Genomic DNA, 20,494 nt, shown 5'->3' on the forward strand with positions numbered 1-20,494 from the left:
CCCATCGGGGATTTAGACAGCAACAGGGTGTCGTCCGCAAACATAATTGCAGGCACCCTGTTGCCAGTCAGCTTTGGGGCATCAGAGTTGGCAATCCTGTTGAGGTGGGCAACTACCCCGTTCACAAAGATACAAAACAGGGTAGGTGCAAGCACACAACCCTGTCTTACACCTCTGCGAACGGGGAACCTTTCGGTTAGTTTGCCACCTTTGCCACACCTAACGCGGGCATAGTTGTTAGAATGGAGTCTCATCAGAATTGCCAAAATATCCTCTGGGACTTTCAGCTCTTTCATGACGCTCCACAGCCTTGCTCTAGGCACCAAATCAAAGGCGGCGCGTAGGTCTACAAAGATGGTATAGAGACTGCCGCCCTCGATTACCGCTGTTCTCCAGTAGAGCAGTTGTAGCCTGAATATTTGGTCTGTGGTGGATACACCCTCCCGGAATCCTGCCTGGTATGGGGACAGGATATCCATTTCTTGGATCCACGCTTGCAAACGATTTAAGATCAGTTTGCCAAAAAGTTTTTGGGATATATCTATCAGACTGATAGGACGATAGTTGGATGGGAGCAGAGGGGATCCCTTTTTATAAATTGGGACTACCTCTGCTCCCATCCAAGTATCGGGCACAGTCATTCCCCCCTGGATAGCATTAAATATGATTGTGAGGTACGGTCCCCAAATCCCTGGTTCCTGTTTGAACAGGTCCCCCGGGACCCCATCCAATCCCGGGGCTTTTCCAGCTGCTAGACCTTTGATGGCCTCCCTCACCTCTTTTTCGGTGAATAAGGCCCCCGAAGGGGTAGATGTAATCGAAAGTCTCTCGCTACTAGGATCCCCACCTCCCTCTGCATACAGCGCTTCAAAATGGGCCTGCCATACTGAGGGGGCTATGTTGGGCTCTAATGCTGGAGATAACTCAATCGTGCCATTCGCTACTACCCGCCAAAATTTGCGTGAGTCTCTGGTTGATAGTGCTTTCACAAGATTCTCCCAATAATCGTGGTCCCATTCCGCCTTAGCATTCACTAGGAGGGACTTGTACTTATTTCTCCTGTCACGGATTTCTTCCCTGCTAAGGCGTCCCTTGATGGCAGATAGCAAATGGGCCTTAGCCTTCCTACATGTGGCATTATACCAAGAAGTCTTTGGCTTATAACCCTTCCTTTTCGTAGAGGATGTGAACAAGTCTTGTTCAAGGGAGTCTGAAATGTTTTTATGTATTGCTGCTAGTTCTCCTCTGGTGACTTCATCTAGGTCTTTAATGCCTAGGTCGAAGGCACACTCTAGTAATGGGATTAGCCTTTCATAGAGGCAGGGTATTTTGTCTATACTGCTAGTCAGCTTCTCCCACTTGACTTTCCTACGATTATTTTCAAGTAGGAGGCCAGACCTGTCACTGCCAGATCCCTGTAATAGGTCCTGGTTCCTAGGGAGGGAATAAGTCAGTTCCAGTGAGTTATGGTCACTGTCCGTTCTTGGGCACACTATGAAGTCGATTATTGCTGGCCACATGAAAGTTTTAACCATAATATAATCTAGTCGGGATTCACTGCCGGGTTTGTTGTAAGTCGGGTTACTTGGTATATCCGAATTACAACGCCCATTGCATGCCCTGAGACCAAGATTGAGAGTAAGGGCGTTTATTTGTAGGGCTAGGGGAGTCCAAGCCCTTGGAGGTGGTGCCGCCGACTCAGGTATGAGCCAGCTGGAGTCTTCATCTAGGGAGGGACCATCGCGTAATCCGGGCAGAGGTTCATAGTGGGAGTTAAAATCGCCCCCAACTAGACAAGGGAGATCACACGGAATGCCCTCTAAAAACCTAGCTAACTCGTCTATAGTGGGTGACTCATTGTGCATTTTGGTCGGCCTAGAGTAGATGTTAATAACTAGGAGCTTCGATGCGTCAGGCCATTCTAGTAGGACGGCCAACAGATCGTCGGAAGCGGTCTCCAAATCGGAGGCTTGGCAACCTAGATCCGTTGCTATCCCTGTCATTAATCCCCCAGATGGTCTCCCCTTTCCCCCCCACTTGGCTGTTTTGGAGAAAGAAGCAAAGCCAGGTAGGTCTATTGCTTCTCGCGCCCAGGTTTCTTGTAAAAGTATTACGTTTTTGGAACTAAGATAGGAGCCCCACTCTGGGCAATCTAATTTACTAGAGAGCCCAGCCACATTCCACGAAATTACAGTTATGTGTGGTACTTGAGCGCGTGGCGGGCTCATAGCCATATCGTTGGGCTCCTGATGGGCCTTATAAGTTGGAGAGGGATGTGTGAAGCCCGATGGGCTAGTAGCAGTTGGTGGGGAAGGATTTGTCATGGCTGACGTCTGGATCGGTTCATCTAAGCTTGTTGACAATGTATCCTTCAGTGTATATATATTCGTATCGGGTGTGGAAACTGTCAGTGAATTGGTGATGGTTGGGGAGGTTGCAGAGGCAACGTTCCCCTCTCCAGCCACCTGTCAATCTACCATATCTAGATTACTGTATCGATTTTGTATTGGTAGATAGGCAGGATAGTGAGTTCTGTATGGTCCGGGAATTCCCCTCCTATAATCAACACCCCCCCTTCTCCTCCTAGTGACAGTTTCCCACCCAGCCTCATCTCCGTAACCAGAGAAGTGCTCAATTGGCCTCCCCCTGTGTGAAGGGTAATTGTTGGTCTCTCTGTGACAATTTTCCCATCCCTCCAAAAGCTCTTGGTGGTGTCCCCACCTGTGATCCTCAGAGTTGTATAGATTGGAGGGGTAGAAAAATGAGAGGGGAAGTGTTTGAATGATGTTACCGAAGTCCTCATCAGTAGCACAGGAGCAGATATATGCAGCTGTATTGGGGTCTCTAAAGGAGACCAAAATGCAATCTCCTCTAATGGATTTCCTAGTATGCCCCACCCATGCTACTCTCTTAGTTGTGGAAATGTCACTCGCTGTACCTCTCGGGAGAGGTCTATTTACCGAGAGCCAGTTTATTACTTTGTTCTTAAGAGAGGTGTGTGTTTCGAATGTGGGGGGGTCAAGTTCCGGGACCCCAGCCAGAACTACGGTGTAGGGGGCGGCTTCTGGTGGGAGATTTACAAACTGTAATTTTCGTTTGGTATGTGGTTTCTCTCCCTCGAGTGGGGGATCATGCTTAGTTTTAGTCAATGGCGTAGGATTTGGTTTTGATGAAGAGGCAGGTTTGGGAGTAGCAGTATTTGGTTTCTGTGAGGGTGTCGGGGCTTTGTGTGCAACTGTGGGTTGTGATGCATTGTTTTTTGCAGGTTGTATGGGTTTAGGTTTTGGGTCTAATGATTTGTTATTCAATACAGCCTGCAAATTGTTACCATTAGAAGGTTTAGAGCCTGTACTCTCCTTTGATATCTTGATCGTATTGCTATCAGTTTTCCTAGCATCAGCTAGTTGTACAGTTGCCTTTTCGATACTCACTAACCTTGCTTCAATCATAATCATTCTCGCCTCCAGTGGACTTAATAGGGTCCTGAGCAGTGATCCTATATCCTCCAAGGTGATGTCATCTGAGGAGGTATCTAGTTGAACATTGGCAGTAGATTGTGAGGGTGGGGTTAATTTGGATGGTCTGGAAGTGATTGGTGTTACTGATCTTACCCCTGTTGGAGCAAGGGCGGTAAGTTTCCTTCCCTTGCCTCTAGTCTGTTTTGATTTAGGGGTTTTGTGCCTAAGTTCTTCTTGGATTTGAGGCCCTTGCTTCTTTTTAGGGATGGCCCCCTCTCTGGCTCCCTTGTTGTTGTCGCTAATAGATTCTATGGTTGGAGCTACCTCTGTGTTCTGTGGTGGTATAGGCTGGGTGTTTTGGGTGTTGGGTAGAACCATCAGGCTCATGTCCTCTAGGTCGCTTGGAACATCTATAGTGGATTCTGGATTGGTGAATGAAGTGTCCGTGGGGTGGCATGGTACCTGTTCAGAGCTATGCCTAATAGTCCTGCCCAAACTATTTTCAGGCGTTCTAGCTAGTGCCATAGGCCCCATAGATGATCTCCTTACCCAGTCAATTTCTTGTGAAATTCTTCGCTCCAGGACTTGGATCTCTTCAATCAGGAGTGAGCCAGCCTTGGCAAAGTAGGTGTCAATAGGGCCTATGACCGCTCCGGCTGCAGCAAGGGAAGATGTTTTGCTTCTTGTTTCCCGTGTGCACATTGCTCAAGGTAAAAGTAGTCTTGGTGTGACAGACAAAGAGAGGGGGCCCGGACCGGACTCTCCCGTTCTCGAACGGCCTCAAACGGCCCGCTCTTAGCCCGGTCTTCGCCCCGGCCTGCGTCCCGCGTGCGTCCCGCGATGCGGGAGTGCCCGAGACAGGAAATACGAGGAGGCTGTGGGCGTGTCCGCCGGGGGAAGAGGCACCAGCTGTGGACAGCAGAGGCTGCTGGACCTCGCAGTCCCCCGGTAGGCTCAACGCGTTGCTGGGAGTTGTGGTCGCTCACCCGGCCTGTCCTTTGCTGGGAGCGCGTGTGCTCTCTGCCGACTGCAGAGCCGCTCACACCAGCGGAGGACCGGCCCGTCAAACAGCTGAGCGGCACTCGCGCAGCGGGTGTCGCGAAAGGTGAAGGGCAAAGTAGGAGAGGTCGTCAGGGGGAAGCAGCAGTCTCTAGCACTCCTTGGCGCAGTGTAGATCCGCCTGGAAGCACCCAGCAAAGCCGGTTCAACAGTGATTTAATTAACTGGAGGCTGTGGGCGTGGCCGCCGGGGGAAGAGGCACCAGCTGTGGACAGCAGAGGCTGCTGGACCTCGCAGTCCCCCGGTAGGCTCAACGCGTTGCTGGGAGTTGTGGTCGCTCACCCGGCCTGTCCTTTGCTGGGAGCGCGTGTGCTCTCTGCCGACTGCAGAGCCGCTCACACCAGCGGAGGACCGGCCCGTCAAACAGCTGAGCGGCACCCGCGCAGCGGGTGTCGCGAAAGGTGAAGGGCAAAGTAGGAGAGGTCGTCAGGGGGAAGCAGCAGTCTCTAGCACTCCTTGGCGCAGTGTAGATCCGCCTGGAAGCACCAAGGACAGAAACCCCTAAAGTTGCAAACGCCAGTAGGCCAGCAAGTGCAGGTCAGAATCAGGACAGGAAAGCCAGATTTGGATCAGAACCGGACCACCGAAAGTTAAGACCAGCACCCGCAGTTCAGTTGCAACGTCTGCCCTACTCCCTCTCTGCAGCTATCAGTCAAAACCCCGATTGGGTTATCGAATTCCCAGCAAAGTGCTTCTCCAGCACTTCAGGTCCCAGAACTCCGATTGGGTCAGCGAGTCTTCTGGCAGAGTGCTCCGCAGCACCTCTGTTCTCGATCAGCTATTGAGTGCGTTGGGTCAGTGACAGGTAGGCTATTCGGACAAGTCGGACAATTTCTCTAGCTAAACCTACGCTAGTTATACTGTTTTCCAGGTCAGTGTACCACCCCCCAATGTTGCAAGTGTAAGGATCCCCAATTCGATTGGACAAAGGGAAGAGGACAGGTCATCACACCACCTAATATTTTAGAATTTCGCCGTCTCCTATTCAAATTAAGGTTCACGCCCATTAAATTCAGGCTCCCATGAAGTCTTCCACTCGCAAAACAATGGATGTTCTATTTAATATAACATTGTATTTGTCCAAAGTTCATTAGGTGAAGTTCCCAGGAGCATCTTCTCAGTCAGTCAGCTCCTTGGCTGGGATTCAAAGGTCACTGCTATGGAGACTCGCGGATCTCGCACAGACGCAGTCTCATTCAAAATGGAGTACAGCATAACGCAACAGGCCAAGTTTCGAATTGAACCATGAAATGGAAAAGAAACCGTTTTAGAAAACAGAATAAATGAATACACTGTATACCATGAATCTCTACACTATACCCATTACTTTATAATAAACTATAGCATTAGGATCAAGCAGAACGAACAACTTAGCAAAAGCAACAGTGCAAGCTTCTGGCATGTGAAAACACAAAGCAGCCATTTTAGCTCTAGTGCGCAGATGCGAACAGTTTCCCACCAAGACAACGAATAAGTCACGTCACATGGGTATGACCGACGCATGTGCAGTCTAAATTCCCGCGTAGCAGCGGCCATTTTAGATTACAAGCGTATTAGTAAACACATAAGCAAGCTTCTCTCGGACACCCGGAATGTACGGGAAAATGAAAAATTAGTACGACAACATGTTGGTTAGGTATTAATACTGTTATTCGAGGTTCTTGATTACAAGCAAGTCGCTTTACGTGCAAATCCTTGCTCCATCAGCAGCTTTGAGAGTGAGAGAGCTGGAAGCCGAATAAACGGCAAGAATGAGACTATAAAAGAACAATTGTAAAATTCAAGTCAAATGCTGACTTTCAGGTGTTTTTCTTGATTTTGCCTTCCCTTTACACCCGGACCATTAACTCGATGCCTAAATGTATTGTATTCATGTCGTTTCCGTGTATAGCTTTCTACACTGTCGGTAACCATGCACTCCAAGTTTGTATGTTACTCCGTAAAGCTCATTGCAGCATCTTCATGCAAAGTATGTGCTATATAAGACGCTCCAATACAATTAATGTCGATGGGCAGGAACACAACCCTGTAGAAATAATTGTATCATGTTAAATTATGTTTCAGCGAAGGAACATCCGACTTTCTTAACAGTCTTGTTGTACTGTAGCAGTAATTTGTTACAAGCACTGCTTTACTTTATGCACACAGCTACTAACATGCTGATACCAGTGATACGTTGTTAAGTGTTGTAGAGCAAAGGCACTGTGTCTTGCCCAATTTCAATGGAAGAGACAGCTGTCTTCTTTGGCCGGAGATTGGCTGTTTATTGAAATAGATTGCTATACAAGGGGAACAACTTTTATCTTTTGAAAGAAATACATGGCTTTAAAATTAATGGTAGATAATTTGTTTTGAATATTACAGTTTTTACCGGATCTAGCTGGATTTAAATCTTGTGATTCTGAAATGGATTTCAAAATGGACATTAAACACGATTCGGAAAGCTGTGAGGAAGGAGAAAGCAGCACTGAGTTCATCCCAGGTACGTTATTTAAGTTGTCTCATAACTGGGTTGATGAATGAATACTGACTGAGTCAACAATTTTGCACCTACTCCTGAACTTTAATGTGATTGGCTTTGGTTAATGTAATACCACTTTGAAGAGAGCATGTGAGGGGTCATGGAGGACCATCTAGCTTAGCGGTATTCACTAGAAGCACACTTTATCCCGGCTCCTTTATTGACCCATTAAACACCTGGAATGGATTTTGCTTAAATGGAAACTAATGTTTGGCCTTGTCATTTACAATGCCAATAGCTTAATCTGTCGCAAATGCGAGACCTATTGCATTTGCACGCACACACACACACACACACACACACACAGAGCCACACACTCACACACAGAGCCACACACACACACAGAGCAACACACACACAGAGCCACACACACACACATAGCCACACACACACACATAGCCACACACACACACACACACAGCCACGCACACACACACAGAGACGCACACAGAGCCACACAGAGAACCACACACAGACACACACACACAGAGCCACACACACACAGAGCCACACACACACATAGAGACACACACAGAGTAGAGTGAGTAGTAGAGAGTGAGTAGTAGAGCGTAGAGAGTGAGTAGTAGAGAGTAGTAGAGAGTGAGTAGTAGAGAGTAGTAGAGAGTGAGTAGTAGAGCGTAGGTAGTAGAGAGTAGTAGAGCGTAGGTAGTAGAGAGTGAGCAGTACAGAGTAGTAGAGAGTGAGTAGTAGAGAGTGAGTAGTAGAGCGTGAGTAGTAGAGCGTGAGTAGTAGAGCGTGAGTAGTAGAGCGTGAGTAGTAGAGAGTGAGTAGTAGAGAGTGAGTAGTAGAGAGTGAGTAGTAGAGAGTGAGTAGTAGAGAGTGAGTAGTAGATAGTAGAGAGTGAGTAGTAGATAATGAGTAGTAGGGTGTAGTAGAGTGAGTAGTAGAGGGTGAGTAGTAGAGGGTGAGTAGTAGAGGGTGAGTAGTAGAGAGTAGTAGAGAATCCCAGCCGTGTGGAGGGCAAGCATATTTTTGTGGAAGCACAAGTCTTCAGCCCAATCAAAAGATGTACTACTGACACCGAACAGGTGGATGGAGTCAAAGCCCCTCTCCTGGTGGTTCTCACATAATTGTCTGGCAACAGCTGCGCAGTCAAGCCAGACAATAAAAACAGCTGGCTTCTAAGAGCAAAGGATAACAGGCAGCGTGATTAATCTTGTTCGTTGACAGGCTTGTCCACCTTTAATATAGGTTATTAGGCACCAATAACCAAGAAGCAACTGGAGGAAACAGCACTTTTATCTGTAGCGCTACATTAGATGACAATTCCCCACATTCTAGCAACTGGATAAAGGAGAAACCATTTATAGATTCCTAACTCGAATCGGACTATTGCATGTCATCTCAAACAGTGCCAGGTTAGTTTTACATTTTCCAAAAAGCAGCACTGTCTATTTTAACATGTCCTTTAAGATGACGTTTGCAATGATGAACAACCAAAGTCCAGGGCAAGCAGACGATGTTAAGAGCAGGCACTGGTCGGTAGTGTGAGGAAAGGGCACTGGTGGACAGTATTGTTTTGTTGGCAACGGTTGACAGATGTGAGCGGAGTGAGGAGCTTGCACTACTGTGAGGACGAGGGTCAACTTTCAACCCAGAACTTTGCAAGTTTACTAATTTACCATAGTGCTTAGAGGCATTCAATGTGCAATGTGTGCTTCCCAAAAATATATCACCAATGAAAATAGAATTTCGTTACACAGTGGTCTTCATAGTTCTGATTTGAACTAGAGTAGTGGAAGTCATAAGCTTGGTGGCATTTTGTTATTTGCAACATCAGACACAAGGGCGTGACATTTCACAGTCTGTCTGAAAAGTAAAAGATATCCCAGTACAAAGTCAGTCAGTGTTGTAACGGTATAGAAATGAAGATGGAAGGGCTTCAATACACATTGACATTTTGATTCGAAAAACATGTTTGAAATATACAGCCATTTCTTTCAATCTAAATTACATCACAATCTGGATGTTCGCGTTAACAGCGATTTACAGTAGGTGTTTAGCACGTTTCTATGTGTTCCCTGTTTTTATGCTGAAATGGGGTGTGTGGCACAGAGACATGAAGTGATGTGTTGCGTTTACTACCCTTAAGACGTTAAAAAGCTTTAAAACGAGTAAAACGCTACCGAATAACCCAAGCTTAGTGGTTTCGCATTATTAGCTTGGTCAGAGACTGAGCAAGAAAAAATAAGTTCTCGGCCACAAAAGTTAATACCGTTTCCCACCGCCCACAGGCCCCTGCAAAAATGAAGCACTGCGATGCTACACAATATCTGAGCTCTCGTATACCGGTTCTATTGGTGACCTAGAAGCCTCAGTGATGTTCAAGTGTGGTTCTCCTTAGGTAATTTCTCTCCACTCACTCAGGCCTTCCTTTATCTCCATCAACATTTTGAAAGGTTACTATTTCTCTCCTCGTGAGCACGTGCCGTCCAGAGTAAAGAAACGTTACTAGGAATAGTTAAAAAAAAAAGTTCTCTTTGACCAACAGCATCCTCATTCTGGGGAGAGGATGCGGTCTGACGGCTAGAGCTGCCGACTTTGGTGCAAATCACTTAAACTTTGGTGCAAATCACTTAACCTCCCCAGGCCCATCCAAAAAAATTTAATGTGTCCTTGTGTAACTTAACTGGTGCTCATGTAAAGCGCTCCAATACCTTTGGGTCGAGTTCGCGCTATATAAATCTGCAAAAAAAAAAAAAAGAGCCGACCCACATCTAGGATTTTCAAATGGAGCTTGCGGTATCAGTGGAGATCAGATGGTATGAGTGTTATGAGCTGCAGTTGCACTGTTAAAACAGATGCGTTCATATGTTGAAGTTGCCATCACCGCAAACATGCACTAAATGTAAATATGCGCCCTGAGTTCCACGACTAACTATTACTTTGGCAGAAAACAGCCTCCTTCCCTGCTTCGGTTGCGCCCACGGTTATCTGGCCACACCCACTCCAACAATGGGGTTTTGGGATTTCATATCGTAGACCACACAACCATTCACATTCAGTGTCCCCGCCCCTTTTTCATTCAAGCTGGAAAGCTCGCGGGAAGGAAACCGTGAGACCCCCCACCCCCAAAGAGAAACAGAGCCGGGTGAGGCGATCGGTACACATGCGGACCGCACTCCGCACTGAAGAGCATGGACGGGAGCTCGTCCTTTGAAGGTGAAGCCGGGACCTGAAGCCCCTCGGCCTCCGTGAGTTCAAACCGCATGACCGTTTGGAGTATGTGCTAAGTTGTTGTTAAGAAGTATATTTTCGCTCGGGGAGTAGGGTGGCAGTAGATGCGTCTGTGACTCTGTGAAAAAGCACCGTGGCACAAACACTGTTTTTTCAGTCCACGGTATGTTGCATTCCGAGGCAGCGACTGAAACACCACAAGCAAAGGACACTAAAAGGCAGGCGTTGATGTTATTGTCTAAACAAGCGCTCGCCATTTGTCTCTAAGCCCCGTCCTTTTCAGACTGGGTGCCCCGACTTCCTGCTGGGGTAAAAGGTTCCTTATCTTCTTTATGGGGCCATCTGAACCCATAAAGAAGATAAGAAACCATTTACTTCAGCAGTAAGTCAAGGAACCCAATCTGAAAAGGACGGGGCTTAAAGAGAAAGAAGAACGTCACTAGAACCTCTTATCCAATGGCTGGCCACCGTTTAGGAGGCCAGCCAATGGAGAAGAGGGGCGGGGCTTAACCCTCGCTAGTGAAGTTCACTCTGAGACATTAAATCTTGCGAGTTCGACTGCGCAAGTGCGAGACCTAAAAACAGGGCTTAAATTAAGCACCCCTCGGTGTGTGTAGGAAATGTACACAAGACTAATGCTGAGGCCTGCAGCGGTGCCAAGGGTGGAAGTACAGATGAGTCTATCTCTCTGTGGACCAAGTGGCAATGCAATGCTCCCATGAGACTTCTATAGAGTGTACACTTATTGCTGCTACACAGAGGACTCGGCCCTGTTGCTGTGGGGGTGGGGTCCGGATGTTAGAGGCTGCCACAGATATCAAAGTGCAGCATGACCACCGATCTGGAGGGGGTTTGGTGTGTGATGGGGAGGGGGGGGTCAAACGCCACCCTCCCTTTCTGCATGATCCCAGTGGGCGCATCTGAATGAGGCACTGAAGAGGGGACTACGCCAAACATATTGTAGTCATTTATGTATTTTATCCTTTCTTTTAAAATGCCATCAACTTTTATTGACCACTACTGTTGGGCTAAAGAAGTTTTATATATTTTTATTTACTGGGATCATTTGCTATTTTAGGACTATTTTTCTGGCTAAGGCGGACTTCCTTCTTAACAGATAGGTATCTCTTAAAAATGTAAAGCTATACACAAGTTACCTATCTGGGATATTAATAGAGGGTCTCAATCCAGTTACTACTTGTCAAAACTTTCAGGCTGCACACTTTGGAGCAGTTTTACCGTACGACTATCGGAGACTTCCGCGGATTTAAAAGAAGGCCCTGGATGTCTGTCAGCATCCCTTCCTCTTCCTACTGCTCAATCTGCAGAATTTGGGAGTCATCTTGCAAGTACTGCACACAAAACAGGTCGTTATTATAGTTTCTCAGGCTAGGTCATGTGCAGACTCCACTGAACACTACATTATGTGACCTTCTGCCCACACTGTGGTTGCCAAAGACAAGCCAGTCAGCTCCCTTCTGGGCACCGGCCGAGCACCTGGCAGGGCAGAAGGTGCTTTGTTTTTTCCCAGAGAAACTCTGTCCATCGCAGTTTTCTTCCAAATGACTTCCGTGAGTCAGAGGCATTTGTGTCCTTCTCCAATAGTAATTAAGCTCCTGCCTTGTTAAAATACATATCACCCTGCTATTCAGCCACTTACAATTATGCCTGCTCTGATTAATACTAATTAATCCTTATGTAGGCACACAGCAGAAATACATAATTTTATTGATGCTAAATTAGACTGCTTAGTCATCGATGAAACCTGGCTTTATTGAAGCCGGTTCGTCTAGAGACTGCAAAAATCATTCACATGGACTGCTTTCAATGCCTGGAAGGTGAGGTTGCACTTAAGTATCATGACTGTTATAACACATTTAAAGATGTCATCAAAGGAGTATCTACATCGGAAATACTTGCTTTAAATATTTCAATATTTCACTAAACCCTCTCTTCAGTTTTAAGTCCAATACTTATTTATAGATCTCTGGAACACTGAACTTTTTTATTGACCATGTGACTGACAATATAACCAAGATCTCACTCCTTTCCAAAGAGGTTTTTACGGTCAGAGATTTTAATGTATGGGTGGATTGACATTACTAGAACGCTGCTCTAAACTTAATTCTTGTAAAACATAGGATCCCAGGAATTAGCTTCATGTCTAACACACATAGGCAATCATACATTAGGCTTTATTTTGACTAATTCTGAATGCTGTAGTTTCTTATAGACTCTTGACATTGGCTAGTCTGACCACAAGGCTGTATTCTCCACAATTATCACTCTCCCAATACTATAGGTGACAGCCGCTAAGCTACGTTCTTGGATGCACCTTGGCCTTGGTTCAAACTAGATCAAATACAGTTATCCTTGGACAACTCTGCTCAGGTTCTCCTTAACTCTACTGAATATAACATGCTTATGCTTCAAGGGTTTGATCACCTCTGCATTAGATTTCCAGATCCCAGTTTAAGCTATGCATGATCTAACGTTGGTGCATCGGAGGGCGTCATTTCATCGAGAGTTGCTAATATGGATCCTTGCCCCACCCCGGCATATGGAAGCCAATATGTCCTTTCAAATGTGGCAGGAGTGAGGCGGAACCTTGTGGTGCGACCTATGCCTGAATGAGAGCTTCACCTCCTTCGAGGAGGCACAGTTTGAGTTTGAGGTGGGGCCTGGGCATTTTCTACATTATGCATGCATGGCTGAGTTCTCACGACAGACCTTGGGGACCTATCAATCGGCACCTCCTGTGCCCGGCTCCCTGGGGGTCATGTTGTCCAGTGGGACAGGGAGGCACTTGGTGTCACTGCTATATAAAGCCATAGTAGTGGATGTTGCCCACTGACTCTTGTGGGCTCTGCAAGCGTGTGAATTGGAGCCACTGCTAAATGAGGACTGAGCAGGAGTGTGCACCCTGATGAGGACAGTCTGCGTTTCAAGCTGATTCATTTTAACTTTCTTTACTGTACATATGCAGCATCTTTGGCGCTGAGCCACATATTTCCGGATTGAGCAGCTGTATATTTGCGCTGTATCCTTGAGGGGGCTGATTTGAAGCATTTGGCTTAGAGATGCCTACTGGTGCAAGCTTATTGGATGCTTGTGGTTGCTAGACTTGTACTCATCATAGCACTGTGGGGTGTACTTACGCCACAGTTTTGTCTGTTGGGGAATTTAGTTAGGCCCAAAAGGTAGAAAATGGCTTATAAGTTCATGCAGCTGGCCCTGGTTTGGCTAGGAGGCAAGTTGTTATCTTGTGGGTGAGACAAGGGGCACCATCTTTAGAGCACTGGGAGAGGAAGGTGAAAGAATGATCACTGGCAGAGGAGTTACAGATGAAGTATAGTAGAAAATATGAAAAACTCTAGGATGACTTGGATGCATGGGTGATGATGTGTGAACGTTTTATGTCCACTGAACGGTTACACCTAAGTGCGGAAGATACGGACTCTGATACATAGCACTGATGACTAGTCCACATGGAACTTTCCAATTGTTACTTGTTTTGAGAGTATATCTTCCTGTTTCGCTAATCTACTCATTGAAGTTTTGTCTCCTACATAATGTCCTCTCCTTGAATTGATCTGAAAAGGATGATACTGTATTATGTGCAGTATGTACGTTTCCACTGTACATCTGCCTACAGAGTCATTCTGTGGCAAAATATTAATTATGTCCACTTCAAAGTAAAAATGTAATGTAATCCACTGTTGAAAATAAATTGACGTTCACTTTCCTCTCGCAGTGTTCCTAACAATAGGCTCTTGCCTCTTAATTCTATCACAGTGGACGAGGAGTATGAAAAAACATACAAAGGGCCTTATTACGAGTACGTACTTGCCGTGCCCGTCTGACCACTGCCACACTGCTGGCCGACCTGCAGTATTACAAGTGTGGCGGTCGGACCGCAAGAGGACTGCTGCATCTGCCGGGCATCTAGGATCCCGCTGAGGTCGTGCAGCAGTCAGGGTGCTGTAATATGCTGGCGGTGCTGCTGCGGCACAGCTGAGCAAATTACAAGTTCGCTTTCCACTGCCCCGTTCATGGTGGTGAGCCTGCCATAAAAAGGGTGGTGGAGAGGTAACAAAGGGAGCCTTAATAGGGCCTCCTGCCACTCATGGGCCTGGGAGTGCATGCTGCCGGGTACATCCGGCGCCCCCTCAGACTGCTGCCCTCCCCACATCCTGAAAGAGTGTTTTTCCACCTATCCGGCCCCTGCCCTCACACTCCTGAATGACTCTTTGATTTCCGGTATAGTTCCTGCATCGTTTAAAGAGGCCACGGTCATACCGCTTCTGAAGAAACCCGGGGCTGACCCAGCCTGTAAGGCTAATTACCGGCCCATTCCCTTACTACCCTATCTGGCTAAGGTCCTGGAGGCCCATGTGGCCAAATGCCTCTATAATTTCCTTGAGGACTCCTCCTGTTTCGATCCCCACCAGGCTGGTTTTCGACCGGCACACTCCACAGAGGCAGTAGTCACCACAGTCCTGGATACGCTGCGAGACTGTGCGGACAAACGTTCCCCACAGGCCTTGGTGCTCCTGGACTTGTCGGCCGCGTTTGACACGGTCGACCACAAAATCTTTGTCGACCGTGTCGGACAGGCAGGCATACGGGGCATGGCGGCTGGCTGGCTGAGTTCTTTTCTGGAGAACCGCACGCAGACAGTACGTCTAGGAGATTTTACTAGCACCAGGCAATCCATCACATGCGGAGTGCCACAGGGCTCTTCCCTGTCACCCCACCTGTTCAATTTATATATACTCCCTCTGATCCAGACTCTTCGAGACGAACAGGTAAGGGTCTACAACTATGCCGACGACTTACAGCTACTTTTCACTAGCGACAACACCGAAAACTCTATCCTGCACTTCCAGTCAACCATGAGGTTCATAAAATCTTGGATCGACTAAAACCAGTTAAAGTTGAACCCAGGAAAAACGGAGCTGGTCCTTACTGGGGACAGCGTCAAGTACTGGGGCCCTCACTACTGGCCTCCGGATTTAGGTCAAGCCCCGACACCCTCCCCATCGGCTAAAACACTTGGAGTCATCGTGGACTGTGACCTCTCATTAAAAGCACAAGTGGGCCAAGTGGTCTCCAAGTGCTTTTTCCAGTTAAAAAAAATCCGAAAGGTTCGGCGTCTACTCACGCCAGAGGCAATCACCCAGGTCGTGCTTGCCACTGTTCTGTCCCATCTGGACTATGCGAACGCCATCTATCTAGGTCTTCCCAACTACCTATCCAAACGCCTCCAGATGGTACAGAACTATGCCGCGAGGCTAATCTTGAATCACCCGAGGCGACAGGCAGCTACTCCCCTACTCAGGAAATTGCATTGGCTTCCAGTCACCCAGCGCTGTGCATTCAAAACAGGATGTATGATATTTAAGTCTTTGCACTGCAAAAGCCCCAAATTCACCGACCTACTATTCACCAGATACATACCACCCCGCAACCTACGTTCATTCCATCAGGGCCTCCTTCAGACGCCTTCCTTTAAACTTAAGCGCGCTGGAGGCCGCAGGTTTGCAACACTCGCCCCTTGCTTATGGAACACCTTCCCTCTGGAGATTCGGAACTGCCAAGACCTTCTTTCTTTCCGGAAAGCCTTGAAGACCTGGCTCTTCAGACAAACACTGCAATAATCCTCTATTCCTCATCTATCTCTACGTCACTGTTGATTCTAGCGCCAAGAAACCAATCGGTGATGGTGCGCTCAACATATATTTTAATAACATAACATAACATAACATGTAGTGCCCCTCTGGATTTGCACCCCCAGTTTGTGCACAGTGTGGCATTTATGCCAGACCATGCAGGAAGGTGGAGTTGGCGCTCTGAAGACAGCGGTCTACATGTTAGGCTCTTCTATGAGCCTAACCGCAGCTGCTGTCACACCGCCACAGCACTGCCCGCCAGACCAGGATTGAACTCTTAATCTGGCGGGTGCACAATGATTTTGGCAGCCTCACAATGGACGATGCGTTGGTGGCACCAATGTAGGACCGCCAAAGTCGTCATAAGGCCCAAAATCTTTTCTGGCTTTCTACTTGCTCCATGCTCCAAACCTGGGCCTCGGACTCCTCCGGTCATGACTTACTTCTGGCCATTCCTGATGGCTATTCTCTCCACAGGCAGGACAGATTGCGCCGGAGAGGTGGAGGACTTGCCATCCTCTATAAATCCTCCCTTTCTTGCACCATCAAACCCCTATCGATGCCCCAAGACCGTTTTGAAGCATTATACTTCTGCATTTTATGTGCCCCATCTGTCTCATTCACCGGGATACTTATATACAGACCGCCTGGTCCTAGAGCTAGTTTCTGTGTAGATCTACTTAGAATCCTTGAACCCTATTTTGGAAAATCTCGTCTCTCTATTTTGGGCGATTTCAATTTCCACCTTGATGAAGTTGGTTCAAAGGACACCTCTACACTAACTGAGTCACTTGAAGCTTGTGACCTCGTTCAGATGGTGAACAGCCCAACACACAAGGTTGGCCATATTCTGGACGGGGTATTTTCCAGTGACTCAAGATTATCTACTGGCCACCCTCTGCCGCTGGTCTGGTCAGACCATCTTGCAGTGCAGCTAGAACTTGCTCTCCCTGCCTCGGCCACGGCTAACCAGGTCGCCACCACATATGCTCTCAGGAGAAATTATAGAAACATCACAGACGAAGCTCTTGCCCCTTACGTTCGGGCCCTAGAGCCCTCCACCTCAAGAGAGGCTGGTGAGGCAGCTCAAGAACTCGCGGACTCCATCATTACTGCAGTTGAGAAACTTGCCCCCGCCTCTCTCCGCTATGTGGCGAGACAGAAGCCCACTGCTCCCTGGTTCTTTGAACATCTGAGACTTCTGAGGCAGAGCTGTAGGAGTAAGGAGAGAAGCTGGAGGAAATCTTGGAATATGAAGGATCGGGAGGAACACAAGTCCGCTTTGCGGGAATACAAACAGAGAGTGATCATGGAAAAGCAGGAGTATTTCTCCAATCTTACAAGTTCTCTAACCTCATCTAGAGAACTCTTCAAAATTGCTGATTCGCTGTGCTGTCTCCAACTTCCAGATCCAGTGGTGAGCTCACAAGATCTTTGTAATAACATCTCGGATTTCTTTTATAGTAAAATCGCAGATATCCATACTTCTTTAGAAGCTCAACGCCACTCCCTGGACGATGATGTTCCTCTCACTATAGCCAACCTTGATACTTTGGTTGAAGGCCCCTCCGAATCCTTCACCCAATTTCCAGCACTCTCACTGGAAGGACTTAATCTCCTGCTAGACAGGACCAAATCCTCTTCCCCAATGGATCCTGTACCGCTAAACAAGTTAAAGGAGTGCAGAAACAGCATCCTTCCGCCTCTGCTGGAAATCATGAACGGGGCTATTGTTCAGGGTGTATTTCCGCCGGTGTGGAAGAAGGCTATAGTGAAGCCTCTCCTTAAAAAAACGTCCCTGGACCCGGGCCTCCTTAAAAATTTTAGGCCGATCTCCTTACTCCCAGCCCCGGCAAAGATGTTAGAAGCGCACCTTAATACACATCTTTCCACCTTCCTTGAGCCTAGTGTGTATCTTGATAGCTCTCAGCACGGATTCAGAAAACATCACAGCACCGAATCTGCTCTCACTGTTGTGGTGGATAATATTCGCCGCAAAGTTGACCTTGGCCAAACCACAGTGCTGGTCCTATTAGACCTCACGGCTGCGTTCGATACCCTGTCTCCCGCCATTTTAACATCTCGGCTTAGGGAGGCAGGGGTCACTGGACCGGCCCTGAGTCTTCTTAACTCCTTTCTCCATGACAGAGAACAGAGAGTCATGCTTGGAGATTTCCTCTCCCCTGCCAAGTCATTGCAATGTGGGGTGCCACAGGGGTCGGCCCTGAGCCCGACCCTATTTAACATCTACGTGGCCCCCCTTGCTAGACTAGTAAGATCGCAGGGGATGGAGGTGGTGTCTTACGCCGACGACACCCAGATCATGGTGTCGCTGGCCCACTCTGTCAGTACATCCGCATTCAGCTTTAGGTCATGCATGCAGCGTGTGGCGGAGTGGATGATCCTTAACTCCCTAAAGCTGAATGGCGACAAGACAGAGGTCTTGGTCTTCGGTAAAGACCAACACGTGTGGTCGAGCGAGTGGTGGCCTTCATCCCTTGGCACCTGCCCCACTCCCTCCCAATCGGCCAGAAATCTCGGCGTCATCTTTGACACTTCACTCTCCATGACGCTCTAAGTGAATAGGACAGTGGCCACTTGCTGGGGTGTCATCAAGATCTTAAAAAGAATTCTCCACTATCTCTCCTTCCAGGCGCGTAAACAGATTGCGATTGCTCTTCTTGGCTCCAGGCTTGATTATTGTAACTCTCTCTATGTGGAGTCCAACAAGGGCCTTATCCATCGACTGCAAACTGTACAGAACGCCGCAGCACGCTTCGTCCTGGCCCTTCCCATAGCATCATCTGCCACCACTGCTAGGAGAGATCTTCACTGGCTCCCCGTCCAGTTTAGAATCTCCTTTAAGCTCCTTTGTCTCACATATAGAGCACTTGCGGCTGGTCCTGCAGACGCACTTGGTACCCTGCTTACCCGCTATGTACCCACGAGATGCCTACGATCGGCCGGGCTACACCAATTGGTAGTGCCCCGCGCTAGGCTGACCAGATGGGGAGCGAGAGCTTTTTCTGTTGCTGCTCCTCAGCTTTGGAACTCCCTTCCGGTGGAGATCAAAACCCTTCCCTCCATTGACCTGTTTAAAAAGGCCCTTAAAACTTGGTACTTCATCAGAGCCTACCAATGAGATATTGCTGTCTGACCTGGCTTGTTCCTTTATTTTAGGCGCCTTGACGCCCATTGGGCTAAGTTAGCACGATATAAGACACAATTCATTCATTCATTCATTCATGTCCTGTTGAGTATATGAAACTGCTCTCTAACTGTCTAGTACCTGAGTTGACTGCTCTCTTCAATTTATCTTTTGAGTCTGGATTAGTTCTTCCTACTTACAAGCTTTCAGTTGTTACTTCGCTACTGAAAAAGCTTAACTTGAGCCTAATTTCCCTGCCAAATGCTGTCCAGTTACTTTACTGCCTCTTTAAGTTAAAAATGCTGAAAGCTTCGACAGTAGCCAACTTTCACATTTTATTGAAGATAACATTCTTGACGGTAATCAACCTGGCTTTAGTGTATGTTACAATACTGAAATCAAATTGGTTTCTATAACAGATCATATCCAAAACAATTCGGATACCAGTAGCTCTGATCTTATTTGACTTTTCCCCTGCCTTCAACACTGTGTCCTATTAAATAGAATTTCATCAACTTAAAGAGACTGGTGTCGAAGGCATGCCTCTTACCTAGCTTTACTCATTGTTACCAGACTATTCTCAATCAGTGTACATAAAGCCATTTGCTCAGACTTCAGAAAAGTATTTTGAGTCATACCACAGGCATTAGCTTTGAGTCTTACCTTATTTAACAATTATGTAGCCCCATCGGATCTGCTAGTTTGCTGTTTTGGAATTTATTTCGATTCTTATGTTGATACTCTTCTGAGAGTGGATCTAAACTGCTCTGTTTCCCACTAATGTGACTATCTGAAAGGCTGCTTATGTGCAGTTATGATTTAGATGATTACTAACTTTCTTTGTCTTAACTTACACAAAAACAGAGGTTTTACTGTTTGGAGACTTTTGATTTTGGTCAAAGAACTGTTGGCTGAAATAATGAACCCCCCACCCCACCCTCTTATTCTGTTAAAATTTGTGGATATTTTTTGTTTCCAAGCTCTTGTTTAAGCCTCATATTATGAAATGTTTAGTTAGCTGTTTCATTGGCTTGCACCCATAGAAACAACTTAGTTACTACCACAGAGTCATATGAAAATAATAATTACAGCTCTTATACTCTCTCAGATTCACTGCTGGAACTCCCTCTATCTAGTACTTCCCTAGCATGTAGTGTCCAAATTGCAACACATCCAAAACGCTGCTGCATGCCGACTTCTATGACTAAGCTAAAAAATCACATAAGCCCATGGTATCTCACTGCTTAGAGTACCAATTAGGAAAATATGTCTTTTCATAGCCTTAGTATTATGTCATGAGGCTATTTATCATGTACTTTTTTCAAACACATTACATGCAGACATTTTGCAAAAAACTTGGCTTGATAAATAATTCCTTTTCTCAACTGTGTGTGTTTTGTTCCAAAAGTCCCCATACATCAGCTAATGTTTTCTATCT

General features: G+C 47.0%; 1 protein-coding gene across 2 annotated transcripts in view; it reads left to right on the top strand.

Annotated features, from left to right (window-relative positions):
• Positions 1-20,494, top strand: part of LOC144763332 (uncharacterized) — a 331,587-nt gene that overhangs the window by 86,780 nt on the left and 224,313 nt on the right. For both annotated transcript variants that reach the window (XM_078648819.1, XM_078648820.1), the window contains exon 2: positions 6,882-6,999. In XM_078648819.1, the coding sequence (XP_078504945.1) occupies positions 6,924-6,999 (76 nt within the window). In that variant the 5' untranslated portion in view covers positions 6,882-6,923. The remainder of the gene's footprint in view (positions 1-6,881; positions 7,000-20,494) is intronic.

This window comes from Lissotriton helveticus, chromosome 6 (assembly GCF_964261635.1).
Source record: "Lissotriton helveticus chromosome 6, aLisHel1.1, whole genome shotgun sequence".
Taxonomy (NCBI): Eukaryota; Metazoa; Chordata; class Amphibia; order Caudata; family Salamandridae; genus Lissotriton; species Lissotriton helveticus.